This window comes from Dermacentor andersoni, chromosome 9 (genome assembly GCF_023375885.2).
Source record: "Dermacentor andersoni chromosome 9, qqDerAnde1_hic_scaffold, whole genome shotgun sequence".
Classification (NCBI taxonomy): domain Eukaryota; kingdom Metazoa; phylum Arthropoda; class Arachnida; order Ixodida; family Ixodidae; genus Dermacentor; species Dermacentor andersoni.
In genome coordinates, this window is record NC_092822.1 from 87,988,088 (window position 1) to 88,009,664 (window position 21,577).

The 21,577-nt window shown below is 45.6% G+C and overlaps 1 protein-coding gene across 1 annotated transcript in view; it reads right to left on the minus strand.

The window, feature by feature from the left end:
* Positions 1-4,368: 4,368 nt before the first annotated feature.
* Positions 4,369-21,577, minus strand: part of LOC129383926 (calcium-activated chloride channel regulator 1-like) — a 67,249-nt gene continuing 50,040 nt past the window's right edge. The window contains exons 4-5 of the mRNA XM_055068954.2: positions 14,397-14,684; positions 4,369-4,650 (exon numbers count right to left, since the gene is read on the minus strand). Of these exons, the coding sequence (XP_054924929.2) occupies positions 4,369-4,650; positions 14,397-14,684 (570 nt within the window). The remainder of the gene's footprint in view (positions 4,651-14,396; positions 14,685-21,577) is intronic.

Genomic DNA, 21,577 nt, shown 5'->3' on the forward strand with positions numbered 1-21,577 from the left:
TGAGTCTAAAAATATTACACTGTATCGTCAACTGTTTCTATCTTTAGTCAAACACCCTAGTGTTTGCTACGTTGGACACGCATTACCAACATGGATTGAGGAAAGGTTTCTCTTGCGAAACCCAGTTACTAGAATTTAGTACAGAACTACATTTCAACATGAACAATAACCCCCAGTCTGACTGTATTTTTCTTGATTTCTCAAAAGCCTTTGATCGCGTCACCCTTTGCCATCTCATTTCTAAATTATCTGCCCTTCGATTTGACGCGCTAACCTTATCTTGGCTACGTAACTTCCTTTCACTCCGCCAGCAGTTCACGGTAATTAGCAATTTCCAATCCTCCCTTTCTCACGTAACTTCGGGCGTACCACAGGAGTGCGTCCTCGGCCTCGGATTGTTTTTAATCTACATCAACGACTTGCCAGAAAACATTTCTTCCTACATGTGAATCGTCGCTGACGATTGCATCGTATGTCGTCCCATAACCTGTGCCGACGACCACTTAACGCTGCAAAACGACCTTTACCGCTTTAACAACTGGTGTAAAAAAGGCTCATGTCTCTGAATACAGAAAAGTGAAAAATAATCTCCCTTACACACACGCAAAACATTTCCAACTACTGTTACACCATTAACAATTACTAATGGTCGCAGGCATCCCCTTATAAGTACCTTGGTATTCAGTTCACACCCAGCCTCTCCTAGTCCCACTGTATTACCACCATATGCGCAAAAGCTTCAAAATCTTTAGGATATTTACGTCGAAATTTACTTAACTATCCCACTCACGTTCGTCAACTAGCTTATCAGACCTTCGTTCGCCCACAGGCTGAATTCGCCTGGTCCGCCTACCACAATTATTTAACATGCTTGAAGCGTTCAGAATAGGGCCACCCGTTTCATTTCACGCAATTACGACAACCATAACAGCAAAACACAAAGTAAGCTCAATCTTTCACTTGAAGCCCTTAGTGCTCGTCGCGACATTGCCGTTTCTGCCTTTTTCCCAAATACACATACAGCAACAGACCATTCCCCCTTCACCTTGATGCTGCTTCAATTCAATCACGGCGGTTGCATAATCACTTAAGTTTCAAGCGATTATAAGGGTCATCTCACGCCTTCTTCTCATCGCCGTACGTTGGTGGAGTGGTCTTCAGCCAACATCGCATCCAAGCCAGACCACGATAGTTCCCTCAAATTCTGCACTCTTTCTTTTCGGAATAAAAACTTACCACCAGTTTTTCCAATTTTGTTTTACTTTCTGTGCCATGTCCTGTATCCAACCCATGTATTTATTTTTAAAGTTTTTAGACCAATGACATGCGTCATTTTTTGTACAACCGCACGTGTTTCTCTGCTGCTGTTTTTTTTTAGTATCCCACTTCGTGCCCGTCTGCATTTTTTTTATTGATAAATATTTTTACTGTGCACGCGATTAGTTCCTGCGTTTCCCTTATGCCCTACCGTGGTGCGTATTTCAAACACTGCCAACTGTTCCTGAGCATTTGGTTGTCTACCGTTGCTTGTAATTTCTTTTATTTGTACTGTTGTCATTCTGATTTATATACCTTATTGTTCTTGTGTGCAGTTTTGCCATATGTATAATGCCAACAAATATTTTTTTTATGTTATCTTTTTTCCCTGCCAACCTAATATTTGCCGTCATACCACATTATCGTTGTTTCCTCTCCTTTTCTTTGTGTTAAATTGCAAATTTGAGTTATATATTTGTACGCTGACGAGTTACTTTAAACTTTTATTACCCCCCTTACTCAATGCCCTGCCAAGGGGCCTGTAAAGTATCTTCAATAAATAAAGAAATAAGTAAATAAATCGTCAACTCAAAGTCCTAAACAACCATTACACCCATACTGGCAAATATTTGTGAGAGCAATGTTTAGTTTATGGTGACTTACTTGCTTTTTTAGCAAACATTAAGAAGGTGTTTGACAAATGACAAGAATTGACATCTTCAAATGAACCTTCCTTCCCCGCACAATTGCCCTCTTGAACTATTTAGCTCTTTGGTTACCGCTAGTAATGCGCTCGTATTTGGTACGTTTGTTTTAATGTTTGATTTCAAGACACTATAGTCGCAACGTATACCGCGATACTTAAAATTATAGCTTGATCATTAGCACTTACAATGCACGTAAAGCAGTAATAACTGCTCAGACAGTTATTCGCATTTCCGATCGGAAAATTCAAGGAGGCGCCTCAAGGGACACGGATTACCGAGTTAAAAATAAAACATACAAAATGTGCGCTTGCTTCCAAGTTCCTGACTTCTGCAAATGAGATCCCATACACCAAAAAATTGTCAAGGTTTGTTGGAGTCAATACTAGACACCCAGCCCCCTACCGGTCTATAGCGGTAGGGGGCGGTTTGTTCGTGCTCGTCTCTCTTTCTGTCTATCTTCCCCTTCCACTCTCTCTTTTTATCCCCATTCACTCTTCCCCCCTGCAAGGTAGCCAATTGGAACGGCTGGTTAACCTCCCTGCCTTTATCTGTATTCTTCTCTCTCTTTCTCTATTCTTCAGAGAGCATTTGCTTTTACTCATTGCACAGACACCTAGTTCCTTATATGCGGCACTTTTTACGCTAGCGAAGCAATGGTTGTCAGGTTTGGGAAGCATGCAATAGCCTCGTCATACTTGGATGTTGTGTTCAATTAGCTTTTCTGTGCAAGCAAGGTGGTCTAGTGTCTGTTCAACTAGCCCTGGAGCCTCCACATGCTTTGTTCAGTTCCTGTACAGTGCTCTACAGTAATATGGAGTATCGCATCAACATGCACAGTAATGCAGAAGGGTGCACATAGGAGCCATTCGAAATGCAAGAGATCAGAGTAATAGCCAAGCTACGGCCGAAGGTCGGTCCGGGATCAACTGCGTGTTTCTGTGTGAGTGGAAAGCCGAAAGGAAGGGAAAAATTGCGCGTAATACTTGTACACATGCTGGTGAAGCACGGATGAATGACAGTAACCCAGAGACGGAAAAATAATGTGGCACTTGATATTAGTCGAACACAATCTTCAAGATGACACGAACTCGTGAGCGTATAGCTTTGTTTGAAACATTCTTAAAACAGGCTATATGTCTGATCGGAACATTGACAACCCGAGAAGCGCTTGTGTATATTCGCTGCTGCTCTCGTATAAAAATGACGCTGCGAAATCGACCAAATCGCAAAATTTGCGTCGTTTCATTGAGTATGTGAGCACTACACACTAGGTTCGACGAAACCTTCAACGGAACCTTTATGTTTTCCCCAATAGGCCGAAAAATTGCCACCTCTGAGAAATAGTTCAAGTTCAGTCCTCATTTCAGACGATGCATAGCGCTGTTGGTATAGAATAATTCCAATGGAAATGTTTAACAACCCTTTGAAAGAACTGTCGATCAAGTAGCTCGCTTTCTGTGGGCGCGGTAGCGAAAGAGTTTGGCGGAGGTGCTCGCTGTCTGCATTATGTTGTTTATGTCTACACTTAGCGATAGTGACCACGTGTTCATGATTACGTTTGTTGCGCTTGTTCAAAGTCACTTGATTTCTCTGTTACGTATTATAGTATATTTCTTTTTTTCATTTTGTTGTTCAGCAAAATCCCTTACTGGACTCGAGTAAGTGCTATAAATACTAAATAGGAATTGCTGCAACCTTGCTTGAGCGCGGTTCAAAACTACTATAAAGAGCAAACGCGTTTATGAGAAAGTTGTTGAGCAACTTGAAAAATTTCCGATCCAGCGTTCTGTTTATTTATACATGCTACACTAAAGGTCTTTCCAAACCTGAAATAAAGCCCGCGAAATAACATAACTTCCCCGCCACTTGTCGACCGTCCGGATCACAAATCTAAAGCACACAAGTTTATAATGTTACCCACCGAACTTATAACGCTAATATGTGGGTTGGACTTTCGCAAAATGTTCATAAAGCTAGTACCTGTTTCGCGTGAACTGTAAGCTAATATAAAATGTGTTCACTTGCGATGAACAGGCGCTGTTTACAGAACAGCGAGCTGTTTTCTGTCTAGACTGACAGAAATGTATATTTCAACACGCTTCGATTATTTTGAATGACACCAGTTATTGGCAACATTGAGAACACATGAAGCCATATATAGATTGTTTAGTCACTACAATTTCGCTTCCTCTCTCAAACGCCATAAATATTGTTAAAATCGCTGGAGTGATTGTTTCACAAGGGGATTTGTACGCATAACGTGCATTTGAATACGTCGTTCAAAGATGGCTCTCAGCTAAATCCTTCTCCTAATTCTCCAAAGCACGCTAACGGACTTCGTGGTCATGAAACTAAATAGGCTGGAAAATACGTGTAGAAATCTCAACTGCCTCTACGGATATGCTTAGTTGTGTGTTAGAAAACCTGTACTTACAACCATGGGTTTGTGGGAGCGCTTCGTCTGGCGGTCGAAGGTATCGACGATGACGGTCTTTAGGTCCAATGCGGCATTGTATCCTTCGCTTTGAACGCACTCGTCATTAGCAGACTGGAATATTTCCGCACCCGCTTTGACTGCTGCTATTTGTGGCGAAAATTCATGGTGGGAGGGGGCCGTGGTACCCTCGCCGTCGACCACCGATTCGCTGGTTTTACATTTCGCAGTTTCATTGGGAGTAATAAGCACCTGAAAGTGATAGATATAACAGAAGGTCTTTGATTACTGAACCTGTGCTGTCTACCACATGAGCGGACGTTGCTGGTGAACCATCAGTTAACGAATTGGCTCCTACGTTTGCACATCAAATAAGAAACATTCTGCAGCGCCAACGGCAACAAAGATTCACCTACGAATTGCCGTCCCCGCGCTGAACCCAGCTGAACATTACTCGAACATATAGTTTTTGCAAACCTTGCAGACTTTCTGCACCGAAACTTCTTTTTGCGGGTAAGCGCAGATGAACCCTCTGTGAAATCTGCGAGATCACTTTCGAAGCCGCGAAAGAAGCGATTGATGGAGGAGGAATGCGCGTGCAGATGAAGACGATCGCCGCGTCCGCGCCCTTTCCGTTTGTGCTGCCACGACGCAGTGTTCTTTGTGAATGTTCGCGGCTTCCGAGCACTTGAGCGTAATCAGCGTTCACGAAGAGCAACGTCGCTGCAACGTTTTTGCAATGTCAAAAACCCGTTTTCCCGGTTTATAGTCTTGTGAAAAGGGTAAGTAACTTGCACGAATAGAAAAAAAAAAAACCTGAGTAATATTCACTTCGGAATTGGCACTCATATTCGCTATAAAAATTATGTGGACACTAAAAACTCGTTCACTCAGTTGACGCTATCATCCCACCATCGTGCTGTCGCGTTATCAACGGCGGCGCACTCGTCTTTTGCCCGTAGCGCCTTAAAAAGTTACGACGAGCGCGAAGCGCGTTTGGCTGCAAAAAGGACAAAGCCCAAATGCACACGCCGTCCCACTGCAATCCATTGGCTATGCAGCGGAGTGAGCGCAGGGCTAAGCTTTCCTGTGCTTGTACCCATAGTGAGCATTGCGCACATTAGCGTTCCTGCTGAACAGCTGTGTGCATGCAAAATTGACACGACACGGCCTCAGCTCTTTCCAGCTTCCATGTGTGAGCCACTGTCGGCGGTCCTGCCTACGACAGCGCCGTGAATAGCCTAATCAATAGGTACCAAGCTTACAAATAGCGCCGATTTTCGTGTTGCTGTTGTGCTATTTCAAACGTCTATGAATGAAGGAACTAATTTTGTTTGCCTTTTCAAGAAAGAGGAAGGGGTGGGGGGAGAGAGGGATGTCCATGTCCATAGGATTGTGGGCTTCACCAGGTAGTTGGTCTTTAGCCTTTCCCCTGAAATGCCGATATACACTGCATGTAGGCATGTTAGGTTGATGCATATTCTTGCTGCAACTGAGCAGTTTCGCCGGGTTCCAAGGGACATGCGCCAATGCGTCGACCCCGCGTACCGTGGAAACGCCGTCCAAGTAGCTCGAGCACAACGTTATGCATTTCAATGCGGCGCTTTATGAAACAAACTGCACATTTTTAAGCGAATATGTTTATTTGGCTCTATCTCGAATTTTCGTGGTACTCAGCGGCGTATAGTGGTCGGACATTCAAAGCCTATGCAAAGATTGCGATGGAAGCATGACGTGTTATTGCGCAACTATATTGCAGGACGCGTTCGTCGGCGGCACAAAAGAATATTCCTCGTGGAGGCGTCCATATTCTTCTGCAACCGATGTGCACTGGCGTTCATGCCGCTAGAGTGGATGCACACATGAAAGACCGGCGTACATGCATAGTCACCTCTTTTATACCGATACGCATGGGTTGGTTAATGGCTCCATCCTTGGTGAAATTAGGCAGTCGAACAACAAACGCTACATAAAACTATCACTGCGGCCAATAAATGCCTTCAAGCGGCTGAGTACTTTAAAGAGACATGAAACGATAAAGTAATATCATAAGAAGCCAAAAACCACTGTCACCAAGGACAACATATGAAAAAAACTTGTGCCTAATAAATCAAATAAAAAATGATAAATTAATGGAAATGAAAGCGGATGAAAAAACAACTTGCCGCAGGTGGGGAATGATCCTACAACCTTCGCACTACGTGTGCAATGCTCTACCAATTTGGATATCGCGACGCCATTTCCCCATCCACTTTCTTGGGTATTTATGTTTCCTAGTAGAACCCTGGGAGTGTCCGCCACTGCCACCACTCACAAACCTTGGCGGTGGATGTGGAACATCCTTTCTGACGCAGGCGTCACGAGAACGTGATCTTTTTGGGTGAAGGTAACCGGTCAATAAATCCACTCATGCTACCTGAAGGCATGAGAAGTGGACTACCTGAAGTGAATGAAGAAACAACTTCCCGCAGGTAGGGAACGATCCCCCAACCTTTGCATTAGGCGAAGGTGGTGGGATCCACTTTCTTGCGATACTCAAGAAAGTGGATGGGGAAGCGGCGCCGCGGTAGCTCAATTGGCAGAGCATCGCACGCGTCTGTGGGACCAGAGGTTGGAGCAGACCAGCGGATTTGATGTTTGGTAGTTTACGCCGCTGACAGTCATGACAAGCTTTCACGTAGTGCACAACAGAAGAAAATTGGTGCTTGGAGTAATATTTCTGTCGTGTGTGCGCTATTGTTGTGACGAAGAGTAATTGTCCGGCACAGGGGTCGTTGTGACATGCCTGCAAAACTTTCTCACGCATTGCCGTAAGGAGTACTAAGGAACGTTTCTTCACTCGTTTCGGTTTCACTTGTAGAGTAGGTTGCTCCGCAGGCAATACGATGTCAGTCCTCATGGCAGACAGCATGGAATAACTTCGTCGGCAGCTTGAAGATACCAAATAAAAGGAATAAGTTCTGTGTCCACACGTTATAGGTCAGCCATCCGGAACGCATCAACCGCATCAAGACAAAGCAAATTTTGTTGAAACTCTAAGGATGTCAACAGAGTCAAAGCACGTGACAGGCAGCGAGCTTCGCTTTGTTTTTGTCCATATCGATCGACGACGTTAATTTCGTACTCCTAAAGGCGGAGGCTCTAACGAGTGAGGCGGTCTGATGGATGCCTGAGATTAGCAAGCCAACAAAGCAAATTGTGGTCGCTAGCCACTTCAAGTGGCTGGCCATACAGGACAATTGAAACTTACTGAGGACCCAAACGATTATTAATACTCCTTTTTACGTTCGAGTAGTTAGTCGGTGCCTTTGTGCGACAACAGCTCGCGGAGCGCAGTTTCCCGTTCCGTACCATCTCTGTGCATTCCGTACCGTCTGTGAATTTCAATTTGAGGAGCATTGCCAAACTTCGCGAGCACCGTAGTTGCTTCAAGTCCTTTACGCAACTCTGTAAACGCCTGTACTTGCTCTTCCTTCCACACGAAAAAACATCATCGCGTGTTATTCCTGGTAGAAGTTCAATTATTTTTGAGAATTCTAAAAAAAAGATCATGACGGCAGCAGAAGCCAAGACTGAGAAATCGCTGAACATCCTTCTTGTCTTGAAGTAGCTGGAACTGAGCGATGGCAGCCAATTCCTTATGGTCTCACCGAATGCCCCGGGACCTGATCCAGTGACCGATAGACTTAAGTCCCTGAAAACCACATCGACATTTTCTAGCTTGATCGTGACATTTTTCTTCTTGATAGCATTGGTAACACTCTTGAGCCACACCATCTGTTGCTCAAACGTGCTTAAAAACACAGTGACATCGCTCAGGTAGACGAGGCACGTCTGCCACTTCAGTTCCGCGAGTTGTGGCGGTACTGAAGCCGAATGGGAAGACTTTAAATTCGCATAGCCCGTCAGGAGTCACGAATGCAGTGTTCTCGCGCTCACGCTCGTAGACATTGAAGTACCAGGACCCTGACTTGAGGTCTAACGAGGTTAAGAATTGGCCGTGAAGCAGATACTCCATTCCGTCGTCAATCCGTGACAGGAGGGCAACATTGCATTTGGTGACTTTGTTAAGCCGTCTGCAGTCGACGCAGATGTTCTTTGTTATCAGAATGACGGAAGACGCCCACGGAATAGCGGAAAGGTGAATCACGTCTTTATTCACTATTTCTTTACTTTCGTTTTAATCACCTTTCGTTCCATTGGCGACACGTGGTATGGATACTGACGAACTCGGCGTGCTGCCTCCTTCGTTAATATACGGAGTTTCGGAACGGAGTCCCGCTGCCCCGGATTCTGTGAAGAAGCAATCAGATTTCGCTCACGTGTCGAACAGCGGCTGCTTCGGTAGCACCGACAAGCAGGCATTAATGAGAAGGCGGCAGCTCAGGCTGGTAGCAGTTGTCATGCCCGTTGATATCACTTCTAATATATCGACGTCGAAGAGGTCAGCAAATTCATTGAGGAACGCTCTAGCTGTGATTGAAGGACGCGCTGAAAGTCTTTGTTGAAATTCGCCAATAGAACTATCGATCGCTTTCCCGGCAGCTGAAGAATGCCTCGAGATTTCAAGATGGATCAGCAGCCAAGTATTTGCCTCGGCAATGTCCCCCGTTGAATACACCGCTGGTTACAAGGACTAACGCGCTACTTCTTGGCGGTAACGTGTTTTTGTTGTCGACGATGTGAAAGGCATTGTCACGCCTGTGTTAATTACTCCTTTCCATGGCGTGCACCGAGGAAAACACTACCTGCAACTCGCAGAAATGAATGGTGGCTCCATTAGCCTGCAACAAGACCATACCAAGAATCTAGTCTAAAACAACTAGGCGGGATAAAAAAATATCCCACGTACGTAAAGCCGCGAATATGCATTGGTGCAGTACATCTGCCCAGGGGATTTGAAAGGTGGTCTGCTTCGGTATGAATCTGTGACCCCAATCCACGTGGTACATTTTTTCCTTTAGCTTACAAGCAACGTCGGTGCTCCTAGCCAAGGTGCTCCAGTGTCGGTTAATGGTGCTATTTCTTCTTCGTCTACGGTTACTGGAATATCAAACATTACCACTTCTCTTGCGGTACTTGACAGTGTCTCCAGATTACTTTGCTGTCGTCATTGTCGTAATGAAGGCTCTTCAGTACACTTCATATCAGTGACCTCACCTGCTGAGTTCGCTGGCCTCTGTTTTCCCTGTCCGCAGGCCTGAGCGAGCGGTGCCTTGGAGCGCCACTAGGTAAGGCTGCGTTTAGCATAGGCATCGACCAGGGGACGACGAACGATGTTCATGCCGCCGATACTCGAACGAATTACGACTGTTCGCGGAGAAGTTCTCGATCTCTTCGAATTGCGAAAGAGGTGCTTTTGGAGAGAACTCAAGGATACCTACTTGGCGCTGCGAACCCGCTCTGTAAATAATTCCGGCATCGCCACAGTGATAACAAAAACGCCTGTGGTTCGGTGTTCGCCGGACGTCACTGTTCCTATGTCGTGTTTCAGCAGAGGACGGCGGGCTGCGAGGCATGAAGCCTACTTCCATTTGTTTCGTGGGGTGTGCTAAGGCAAAGGTATTGTACAATGCAGGACGCTGCTATGGCGTCTCGTACCATTCAGAAATTAGGACGGCTTGCCTGATTTCAGCGCGAACCATTTCAGCCATGGGAAGTTGCAATACGGGTGGGTTGGCTGCCCGCAACTTCTGGATTTCTTTTCTGATAACAGCGTTGATATCCTCCCGTAATGTACTGATGACGTTGCCGAGAGCAACGGGAGCGATGTTACTTAGAACAATGATGTCGATGTAATATCTGGCATGCTGTTGAAGCAATTTTTCCATGGTTGTGGCTTCGGCGAGAAAGTCCGTGAATGTTGTCGGCGGCTTACAAATGAGGCCAGCAAAAACGCCTTGCTTGACACCTCGCATTAGGTGGCGCACTTTCTTCTCTTCAGTCGCAGATGCGTCCACAAGTCAGCCTCAAGAGCTTAGCCATGTCTTACACATAAGTATCCAAACTCTCATTCGGGCTCTGAACCCTCGCCTTAAGCGCCGATTCGGCTTACTCTTTACAGTGAGCACTGGAATAGGCATTGAGAAACTACCGACGAGATTCATCTCACGATATCAACGTCGCCTAATTGTTCTCGAACCACGTCGTCGTTGAATCCTCGAGAGCAAAATCCACACTGCGAAGCTAGCGCCCTTGGTTCCAGCCGTAAAAGTTGGCGAGACGCCCCAAGTGGTCAAGGCAATCGTTCGCGTCTTCAAAGCACCGCCATGAAATGAATCCGGCGTCCGGAATTGACGATGCGCTATTCTTCAGTGGTAACCATGGAAGGCGGTGGATACATTGTCGTCGCACGCTCAGCTAGCAGACCGTGCCGTGGCTGGAGTTCATGAAGGTGACGGCTGGTACGTGCGTGTAAAGGCTCAGTGTCTGCCAACTACTCGCCATACTTGTGCAGAGGGTACGCTGCGACGATCTACATACCCAGCACCTCAATCAGAAAAAAGTCACGAAGTGAACAATCGAGGCCTTCGCAAAACGGTGTGCTTTTAGTACTGGTTTACACTCTGAAACCGCGTGTACCACTACGCAATTTGTCATTCTCGTTCAAGGGCTGGCGGCCACAGGTTCCTGACTATCTCGCGCCAGTATTTCAGTTCCAAACTATCTACTACGGCTTTGGGCAGTTTACAATTTCTAAAATAGTTAACAAATCACTGTTCATGAGGAAAACATTCTGCCGCCGCGAAGGCTATGCGACAGCCACCTAGAAGAATACATTATTTTTAACACAGTGTACATCATGCAAAATAACATACACATGCACAGAAAGATAAAAATAGTTTAGTTGTCATCCTTATACGACGCACGCTTTTTTTTCGTTTACGACAATGAGCTTACCATTTAGCACGCGTTTGCCTGTCACCAGTTTTCGTTGTTTTTTTTTTCAGGCTGTGTGCGTCTGAATGTTTTCATGTCTCGTGGAAGACTTTCTGAAATATGTGAAACAGTGACGCCCAGAGCGAAGAAAAATCGCTTCTGGATTAATGGGCGGTTGGCGGGAAGCTAGATTATATGTACACGAGGGCCTCACCAATCACACTGTTCCGCCACACAGCTGATCGGTCCTTCATGTTTTCCTCTGCATTTTTTAGACTGGCAACTACATCATCTGGGAACTAACGTTGTAATCACTCTTGTATACACAGTGGGCATTGCGCGAACTTATCAGGTAACCTGCGTAACATTACGTCAGATGCGAATTTGGGCAACTACCACTACTCCCAGAGCTGCGGTAAAACCTTCTAGGCGGTGTTCTTATAGCTTAGAGAGAACAAGTAGGAAGTCGATATTTGCGGGAGCCATATAGTCGGAAACTCGAAATTTTTGCGACAGATAACTCGTAATGTGCTTCACCTTTTCTCCAAATTCATGTTTTAAGTGATGTGTAGTTGCTTCAGGACCGCGGCAACGTATCGGAATAATTAATGTCCGTATATAACGCTTTCGCGGTCATTGCTAAATGACTTATCTCAATTTAATTCACCCGCTCGAATATAACTTCTACATGTCAAGCGATTTATTGATGTCACATAGCACTTAACTCACGGAGCTAAACACCAACTCTCATCACGCACCCAGCAACAGGCCAGAAGCGCATCTTGTTCGTTGCATGGGCCTCGGGAGATACGCCGAGCCGTCCTATCGACTCATGGGGTAGGTAGAATGACTGTCACAGTACGGCTTAACTCGGGTGAAATGGAGAGTGTCGTGACCGCGATGCTTAGGTGGTGTGACTGTTTCGCCAGCTAGGCAGCTGACAGGGGAGGTGTGGTCTACCATGCGGTATAGAAATTCTTAGCGCAGAAGACATTGGGAAGTATGGCCAAGGCTGTGATGCGGTGTACTCAACCACACAAGGAAGTAAGCTGGAAAAAATTACGTCTACAGGTTATTCTCAAGTCACCGCTTCTGGCGACAATGAGCTGCGACTGTAAGGGAACGAGACAGCTTGCGATAACCTTCCACGCATCTCGTTGCATCAGACACCGTTGTAGGCATTAGGAAAGGCGTGGTAGGTAGGGAGCAAGGGGTCTAGTGTGCTCTACTGCCCTTGTGCGTACAAAATGAAGAATGGCGGAAACTGAGTGGCAGTTTGTGTAGAGGTTTTATAGGCAATCGTAACAAATACCCAAAAAATGCCTCAGTGCGTGTGACCAAAGGCTACATGAATAGTCAACATGCCACGTAGTGTGCGACTAAGGGCTTAAGTGTGTGAAACCATTTCTTTAAGGGGGGCTAAGCATGCGCTGAACTGCGTTGCTTGCCGCGAGAAGGGCTTGCATCGCTTCCGACAGGAGCACATTACCTTATTCCTTGAGTAGCCTTCCCTGAGAATTCGCGACACTAGCAGTTCCTGCCTGCCGAACGATAACAACTAATTCCCTTGACTAGGCCACTGCCGACGACGTAAGGGCAAAACCAAACGACGACGCGGACCGACGAGGGACCGCTTCGAGCAGGCGACGAAGAGTCTGGTTTGAGGGCCGTGTCGACATCCTGTTAGAGCACGTGTGTATGCGTTGTGACGGCTGTATCAGTAGGCGCAGCACCTGTTGCGCTGACGACAGGACGGTCCCGCTGGGGGCGCGACAGAAGGTCTATATCAACTATTAAGAAAGGGGCTCACAGATGGAATAGAACACTGTGGTATAAAGTTTGTAAACAGGGATAAGGTGCCTCAGAGGTGCCTAAGGTGCCTCAGGCCAGCCTTTCTGAGGCACCTTATTCCTGTTTACAAACTTTATATCAACTATTTGGTATTTTTGGTTATCGCAGTTGTTAAAAAGGTAGGCAGACTTAATAGGCTACATACAAGGGTGATGCATAGGATCCCTAAATCTTCGCCAAGTGTTCAGTTGGCGTAGCATAAAGCAAGCGCAGCCATGTCCAGTTAAAAGCGGGCTCTCCTTTCGCGCAGAGCAACAGATCAGAACGCATCTTCTGTGTTCCAGCATGCATATATCTTAAAGTCCACCGAAACCCTCAATGGTGTTCACCAAAGTTAATTACGTGGCAGCTATAGTTGTCATGCGACAGTGGCGTAAATTGTAGGCTTCCAAAAGCACACAAAGTCTAAAGCTTTGGATCAATTGTATGAGTGCTTTTTTTGGAAAGGTTCTAATTTAACTGCACATTTTACTCCTTGATACTACGTGAGGCAAAACTGCACAACGCATGCATGAAGTACCGCGGGACCACACGATATAGTCGTCTTGCAATATCGTGATTAGTAGGCGGTTCCTACAATCCTGCACGGGCACAAAGGAAAATAAACGTTTCGGAATATTTGCTAAACAAAAAATAACATGTACACTGCAGGGCGCAGGAACAATGGTTCTTGACCTTCATGCGTGTATATTCCTTGACACAATTGCCTCTGCCAAGAGAGCGCACTTGATATACGGCCTCTAATCAGAGAGAAAACGCGGATATATTAACGTTTAATTAGCACCAAATACACCGAACACTAGTAATTCCTATTACCAACTAGTTGGTACAAGGCTTTCAGAAATAGTTTTAGGTGCAAATGTGATCTAATCTGACTCACCCGTGAATGTTGGCATGCCTGTTGGTATAAAAATGAAGCATCGGGAAAATAAAAATGAATTTCTAGTGCCTCTCCGTATCTTTTATTCTGTTGTCGTGTCTTACTTTTTGCGACTAAAATCATTTCTAAAAGCCAAACTCTAGCATCATTACGCCTCACATTACCTCCAACATGCCCAACTCACCTTCCGCTTGCGCTACAAGTGGATACTGTCTGCACACGAAAAGAACCGGCATCTAGATATATAGAACTTCTCTAGTGGCACTGAGAGCTTTTCTGACTATAGATGTTTCCATCTGGCGAAAACATTGCACAAAGGCTTTGAAGCAACTGGACATCCAATACCGTTCATGTTGCATGGTGTAATCGTAGGTAACAGGATACTGACCGACTGATGATGTGTGCGCTCGTGCGCCTGACTGTTGGCGTCTTCAATGTCGCTTCCCACTTCGTTTTCAAGGAGATCAGGAAAAAAGTAGCTTTGCCCTTTCGTCTCTGCAGCCAGTTTCTCAAGCCTATCTTCGGCACTATCACCCATAGCCATAGTCACAACTTGGACCTTTGACGCCAACAGCTGCGCCCAGACGTCTTCTATGGAGGGGTACTCATTCTCCATGCCATCGGTGAAAAGCACAATTATTGCGCATTCTGGGGTCTCGCTGGAAGTATTCAGCACCTGCGCATAAAAAAAAAATTATGCAGATTTCACGCCCAGTGGGAACCGATGTAAACGAAGCTTTTGGTGCTGGATGCTGTGATTGACGGTAATTAGCAGTGACGATGAAACCTAAAGCTTAATTTCTTCACTGTTTAGGCTAACACAAGAATGTTGAGTTAATGAGAATGTTGAGTTAACACAAGAATGTTGAGTTAAACGTTACCTTGCGTGCATCACTGCTGTTTGTCTGCCTAGTACACAGAAACATATGGAGAGGTGTTTGCTTGAGGCGTTGTTGTGCGCCATATTTTATAACCTCTGAGAGGCTTGAGCGTTGTCATTGTCTCACATGGCATATCGCATTGTAGCAGAAGTATTACAATTGAATTGAATTATAGGGCTGTACTTGTCAAAAACACATTCGGATTATAAGGCACGCCGTAGTGGTGGACTCGGATTATATTTGACGCCGTGACGTTCTTTAACGTATCCCCAATCTCAGTAGACGTGGGTTTCCTATTTCGCCCTAGTCGAAATGCGGCTGCCACTATTCAGATCAAATTTATGACCTCTAGCAATGTCATAGCCGTAAGGCTAACGCGGCGGGCACAGGAGTATTGATATGATGGTCGACCGCTTCTGTAGTGTCTCCTGGACCCGGCCGAGCGCTTTAATTATTGGTGCTCTGCTTCGGCGTGTCCTGCGTAAGTTTCCCGCTTGACGTATTTGCATGGCGCCTATTTTTTACAAATAGCAGCAACGTACTGTACCCTCACATCATCATCAGCCTGACTACGCCCACTGCAGTGCAAAACCCTCTCGTATACTTCTCCAACTACCGCGCTCATGTGCCAATTGTGCCCATGTTGCACGGCAAACTACTTAATCGCATCCACTCACTTACCTTCCAGCCGCCCCCTGCTACTCCTCCTCTTGGAATCCAGTCCGTAATCCTTAATGACCCACGGCTATCTTCCCTCTTCATTACATTTCCCGCCAATGTCCATTTCTTATTCTTGATTTCAACTAAGATGTCATTAACTCGCATTTGCTCCCTCAACCAATCTGCCCTTTTCTTATCCCTTACCGTCACACCTATCATTCTTCTTTTCATAGCTCGTTGAGTCGTCCTCAATCTAACTAGAACCGTCTCCGTAAGCCTCCAGGTTTCTGCCCCGTAGGTGAGTACTGGTAAGACACAGCTGTTAAACACTTTTCTTTTGAGGGATAATGGCAACCTGCTGTTCATGATCTGAGAATGCCTGCGAAACTCACCCCAGCCCATTCTATTCTTCTGATTATTTCAGTCTCATGCTCTGGATCCGCGGTCACTACCTGCCCTAAGTATATGTATTCCCTTACCACTTCCACTGCCTCGCTACATATCGGAAACTGCGGTTCTCTTCCGAGCTTTGTCTCTCAAGGTCAGTGAGAATGCATTGCAACTGGTTCCTCGAGTTACTAAGCAGGGCAATATCATCAGCGAATCGCAAGTTACTGAGGTATACCCCATCAACTCTTATCGCCAATTTTTCCCAATCCAGGCCTCTGAATACCTCCTGTAAACACGCTGCGAATAGCACTGGAGAGATCGTATCTTCCTGTATGACGCCCTTATTTATTGGAATTTTGTTGCTTGCTTTATGGAGGACTACGGTAGCTGTGGAGCCACTATAGATATCTTCCAGTATTTTTACATATGGCTCGTCTACACCCTGATTCCTAATGCCTGCATGACTGCTGAGGTTTCAAATGAATGAAACGCTTTCTCGTAATCAATGAAAGATATATATATATATATATATATATATATATATATATATATATATATATATATATATATATATATATATATATATATATATATATATATATATATATATATAAATAAAAGGTATAAGCTATAAATAGGGTTCAAGGTACTGTACCGTACCTTGAACTTGAGCTCATCCTGTTTCCCCGCGACAGCTGTCCTATAGTTGTGGGGTTCTTTGCCTTCACACGTCACTGCCCGCCTCTCTTAAACGAAAAGAAAGGGGGTTATCCGAGGGGCCCGATTTTTATTAGTCATATCATAAGAAGACAACAAACACTGATACCAAGGATAATAAAGTGGAATATACTTCTGCCTAATAAAGGATATAATGAAGCGATCAATTAATGAAAATGAAAGTGGATGAAAAAAAGAATTTGCCGCATGTGGGGAACGATCCCACAACCTTCGCATTTCGCGTGCGATGCTCTACCAATCGAGCTACCACGGCGCCATTTCCCTATCCACTATTTGGGGTATTTATGTTTCCTAGTAGAACACTGGCAGTGTTAGCCAGCGCCACCACTCACAGACCTTGGCGGCGGATGTGGAACATACTTTCTGCCGCAGGCGTCACGTGAACGTGATCTTGTTGAGTTAAGGCAATCGGTCAATAAACCCACACATGCTACCTGAAGGCGTCAATGCTGCAGGCTTTGAAACACTCGCTATGTAATAAACGGCAAGAAAGAGGGTTAAGTGAGGGGCCCGATTTTTATTAGTCATATCATAATAAGCCAAGAAACACTGAACACCAAGCACAACATAGGGGAAAAAACTTGTCTATAATAAATTAAATGAAAAAATGATAATTATTGGAAATAAAGTCGATGAAAAAACAGTTCCCCTCTCTGATATGAGAACTGCCTCTTCTCCTCCCTCTCCTCATCCTCTTCTCCTCTCTAAAGTTCTATCTGCGCTCCTCTGGCCTCACACTTTAGTAGAATGGGAAGCACTGCAGTTTCTGCAATGTTTCTGAGGGGAGTCATGGATAATTACAGCTGTCAAGCTCTGGGAGCTTCAGGCCCGAAGGCATTGTGCGCATTCTACGCAGTAGGGTCAAAATGAGTTTGTCCTGTCGCCTTTCTGCTCAGACTCACGCATGTCATCTTTATACGAGTAGCAACGGCTGTGGCAAACGGCAGCAGCTGCAGCAGCAGCAGCAGCGGCGCCAGCGGCGGCGGCGGCATAAAACCCCTCAATGTTTCAAAAGTAGCGCCATCGTTAGATCTTTCCGCCACCCCGCTCACCCTAGCGCTTCCTCCTCCACGCCTCCTGGCTCGCCAGCTTCCTCCGCTCCCCCATTGGCCAATCTGTGTCACGTGGAAGCAGGTGCCACGCTTTTGTATGTTTGTTTCTTTCCGAAGCGGAGCAGGCGCCGCGCTTTTGTATATTTTTTTTTCTTTCCAGCGCGCTTCGACCTCCATTGTTGGGCCTGCGCGACGAAAGTACGGCAGGTGGACTGACGGAATGCGTTAGCGTAATAGAATGTGTTAGGGCCGAGAACTTCATTGCGGTGCCGTGCTGCTGCACCTTCGGTTGCCGCAACAGACACAGCGAGGGCAAAAAGCTTTTTCCTTTGCCATCCGGCGGACGCAACGCAAAAAGAAAAGTGTGGATTCACAGGATCGGGCGGGTAGACTTCGAAGAAGTGGCAAAGAACGCACGGCTTCGTGAAGTGCCACGGCTCCTTACAACCACTTCTTTTGAGCCTAGTTAACACCTTCCGCTTCGAAAAAGTGTTTGTGTTCATGCTCTGCGTGGTTTTTAGCGCGTTGCTTTTCTTTCGAATGTGCTCTCAGTGTGTCATGTAGTTTGGTTTTGCGGTGAAAGTGCACGCATTTGCAGCTGGCCTGTGACATAGAAGCGATTTCATTCTGGGTGTGTTTTGGGCCCCACAAAGAGTTAGCACATTCTCCACGCTTTTACAAGGCTCACCATGACTTATGGATGCAGCCATTTAGCTTCGAATGTACGCCCGCATGTATTGATTTGGTTTGTGGTAATTAACGTTTTAACGTCCCGAAGCGACTAAAGCTATGATGGAGGTCGTAGTGGATGGCTCCGGATAACTTTATCTAGGTCGCCAGGGAATGTTTAACGTGCACTTTGATCGTAGAGTCGTACGTGGGCAGGTGAATTCCTCGTTGGCGTTTCATAATTCTCGCGCGGGCGCGCCAGCGCTGCTTTAGAAGTTGGCACGTCGGTGCGATTGTATTTCTTCAATATATTTTATTTACTAGTTGTAACAACGTGTCATTATTTCGTACTATTGACGGCGCCTCCAGGGCACAAAAGCTGAAACGGGAGCACCAAAGCTAGAACCAAAGCTGGATGGGGCTCTCCGAAGCCTGTGCTAGCCAAGGGAGTATCAGATAGACAACGTATCTGAAGACTCCCTGCGCCGCCTGCTTTATTGTAATGTCATGTCCTCTTCAGATGCCTCCGTTAGCCGTTACATGTCCCCTTCTGGAGCAGTACTTGTAAAATAAAAACCATCTATCGTCACGATTACCAAAGCACCCCGCAATGAAAAAAGCAGCCCTGTTGCCAGACATTGTTGACAGCAGGCAGTCAGAATCTCTCACGCGCCGGTCGAACAAGAGCATCCTGCAGGTACGTAAATGAACCTACGAAACCACGTACACATACTTTCGCGCTGTCAAAACCTGAAACTCTGGTGATTACGCGCTTGTTTGAGCACACTGCGTGCTTGCGTCGTGTTTCAGCAACACGAACTCAACGTGCGCGCACTTTACACCTTAAATACGCCTTGAATAATAGTCCTTTTCCCTATTTGTTCCACAATTCCAACACGACATTCTTAAAGCCAGTTACCAACTGACCAAGCAAGATCTCTATTGAAAACACTGCTCCGCAGGGCTCGAACAAGCCTTTCCGCGGATTTCCTCCCGTAGCGTGTTAGCCGTCGTCTGCTACGGCAGGCCCAGCACCGGCGGCGCCACCGTCGAGACCGCGCCGAGCGGAGGAGGAGGGAAGTGAATGGCGCTACTTTGAGAGATTGAGGGGTTTTAAGGCGGCAACAGTGGCAGCGGCGGCAGCAGCGGCGGCAGCAGCAGCGGCAGCAGAGTCAAGAGAAGAGGCATAGAAAGCTTCGCTTTAATACAGAATCAACATTGTAGCGAAGTATTACTAGGATTAGGAATACCATTTTGAGATCATTATTGACATTTTGCCCTTAGAGGAGCCGTTCTTGGTGCTAGCGTAACTGCCATTACACATGAAAAAATTATTACATTTGTTCAACAAGATTTGCAGCATGTGCCAGGAAATGTTCTGTGCGTTGCATAAGCTTTGTAGCATGATTTTGTCTTTTTTCTCAAGAAGAAAATTTGCAGGTGTTCGAAGACTTGGTATCGTTTGTTCATATACATCCCTCTATCTAAGTGTTCAGTTATGACAGGAATGAACGTAATGGGCTGAGTACTTCAGCGTGTCATTGCATAGTTTACGCTTCAATCACTGCGCGAAAGGTGCATTTCCTGAGTGCCGTAAGTATGCAGTATCTTTTTAAGGGGGTACGGTAGGGTAAACCGCCCAAAATATCGAATTTACAATTTCGGCACAGAAAAATCGACTGCAATAAGAGGAACAAACCTGCGGAAGCGCGATCTCGTGCACCCGCTCAAAGCGGTTGACATGTCGCACCGAAGTCTGCCGCGCGCCCTGGCGTTGAAGAATGGCGGGCGAAGGCCGGTTTGTTCATCGTTGTCGCTCGCGGTTTTATTCGTTATGGCCTGTTTTTTTTTTTTTTTTTTGCTTGTGTATGTGGTAAGTAAACGATTTGTACTAAACGATCATTTATTAATAAAAAGAAAGGGAGACATTCACCCAATCGTAGCAATTTCCACAAAGGAATCCCATGTGGGTTCCTAGAAAGTAAAGCATCGTAGTTGAAAAAGTTTTCCTGGTCCGGTGCTCCAACCCGAAACCATCGTCTTTCTAGGGCAACCGCTCTACCATCTGAGCTAACCAGGTGGCTAGCAGATGTCAGGGCAAAGTCGAATTTGTTAACAACTCGAAATGAAGAGCTTGACGTAATTGTCCTTTGCGGAAAAGAACTATTACGTAAAACTGTTGCTTTTGCTTACGTGGTCGTGGTCGCCTCTGTTCCGTGTTTTAAAGATATTACTTGCCCCGATGATGGCACGGTCGCCCACCAAATAGAGCAGAAAGAGAACTTTAAAAGTAATCGGTCTTCTGAGCAAACGTATTCATGGACGAACACAGAACACCAATGAGTCGCTCAACCAAGTCATCTGGTGCCGCTGCCTTAACAAAACTTTGCCAGTGCTTACACATTGAAGAAAGCAACTAACAATGCTGTAGCCTACTACAATGACGGTAATTCAGCACGGAAAGCTCTTCTGGAGGCCCATGGAATTTTTCTACGTCTGTTTGGTAATATTGCCCTCTACAAGATGGAAAAAGAGCCTGTTGACAGGGCAGAATTCTATTACCATGCTGGGAGGACGACGGATAAAAAGGAACACTAACTACTGCTTTGGAGAAACTTGGAAGAAAGTCAGCAGTGAAACGCATTCTCCTGGGGCACTTTGAGCATCCACAAGCAGTATTCGAACATAAAACTTCAATTTTCCCTAATTGTATTTTTTTATTATTTTTTATATTCAATCTACCTTTTCTCAGAAAGTATTCATCCCATTCCAGTGACACTTTGTACATATGCACCACAACCAGTCATAAATATTCCGAACTAAAAAAAAATGTCTGATGATATGAATGATAACTCTAAAAATTTACGCTGCGAGGAACCCCCTTGTGGCTTTGTGCAAGCAGAGATATTATATATTTTTGGGTGGGAACCCCATAGTGGATATGATATTTTTTTAGTTCAGAATATAACCTAAGGGTATTTAGAATAACAGTGTGTAATATCATCACATTCCTCTGCGTGTTTGCAAAAATCAAATAATTAAATACACTGCAATTTTGGGAGTGGGCTACAGCAAAGGTAAACCATCTGTCACAAACAAAGTGCTTTGTGTTGTACCCACGAGCACCTTTTGTAAGCGCGTGAAATTTGATGCGAATATATGCAGCCGTTTCTAAAACA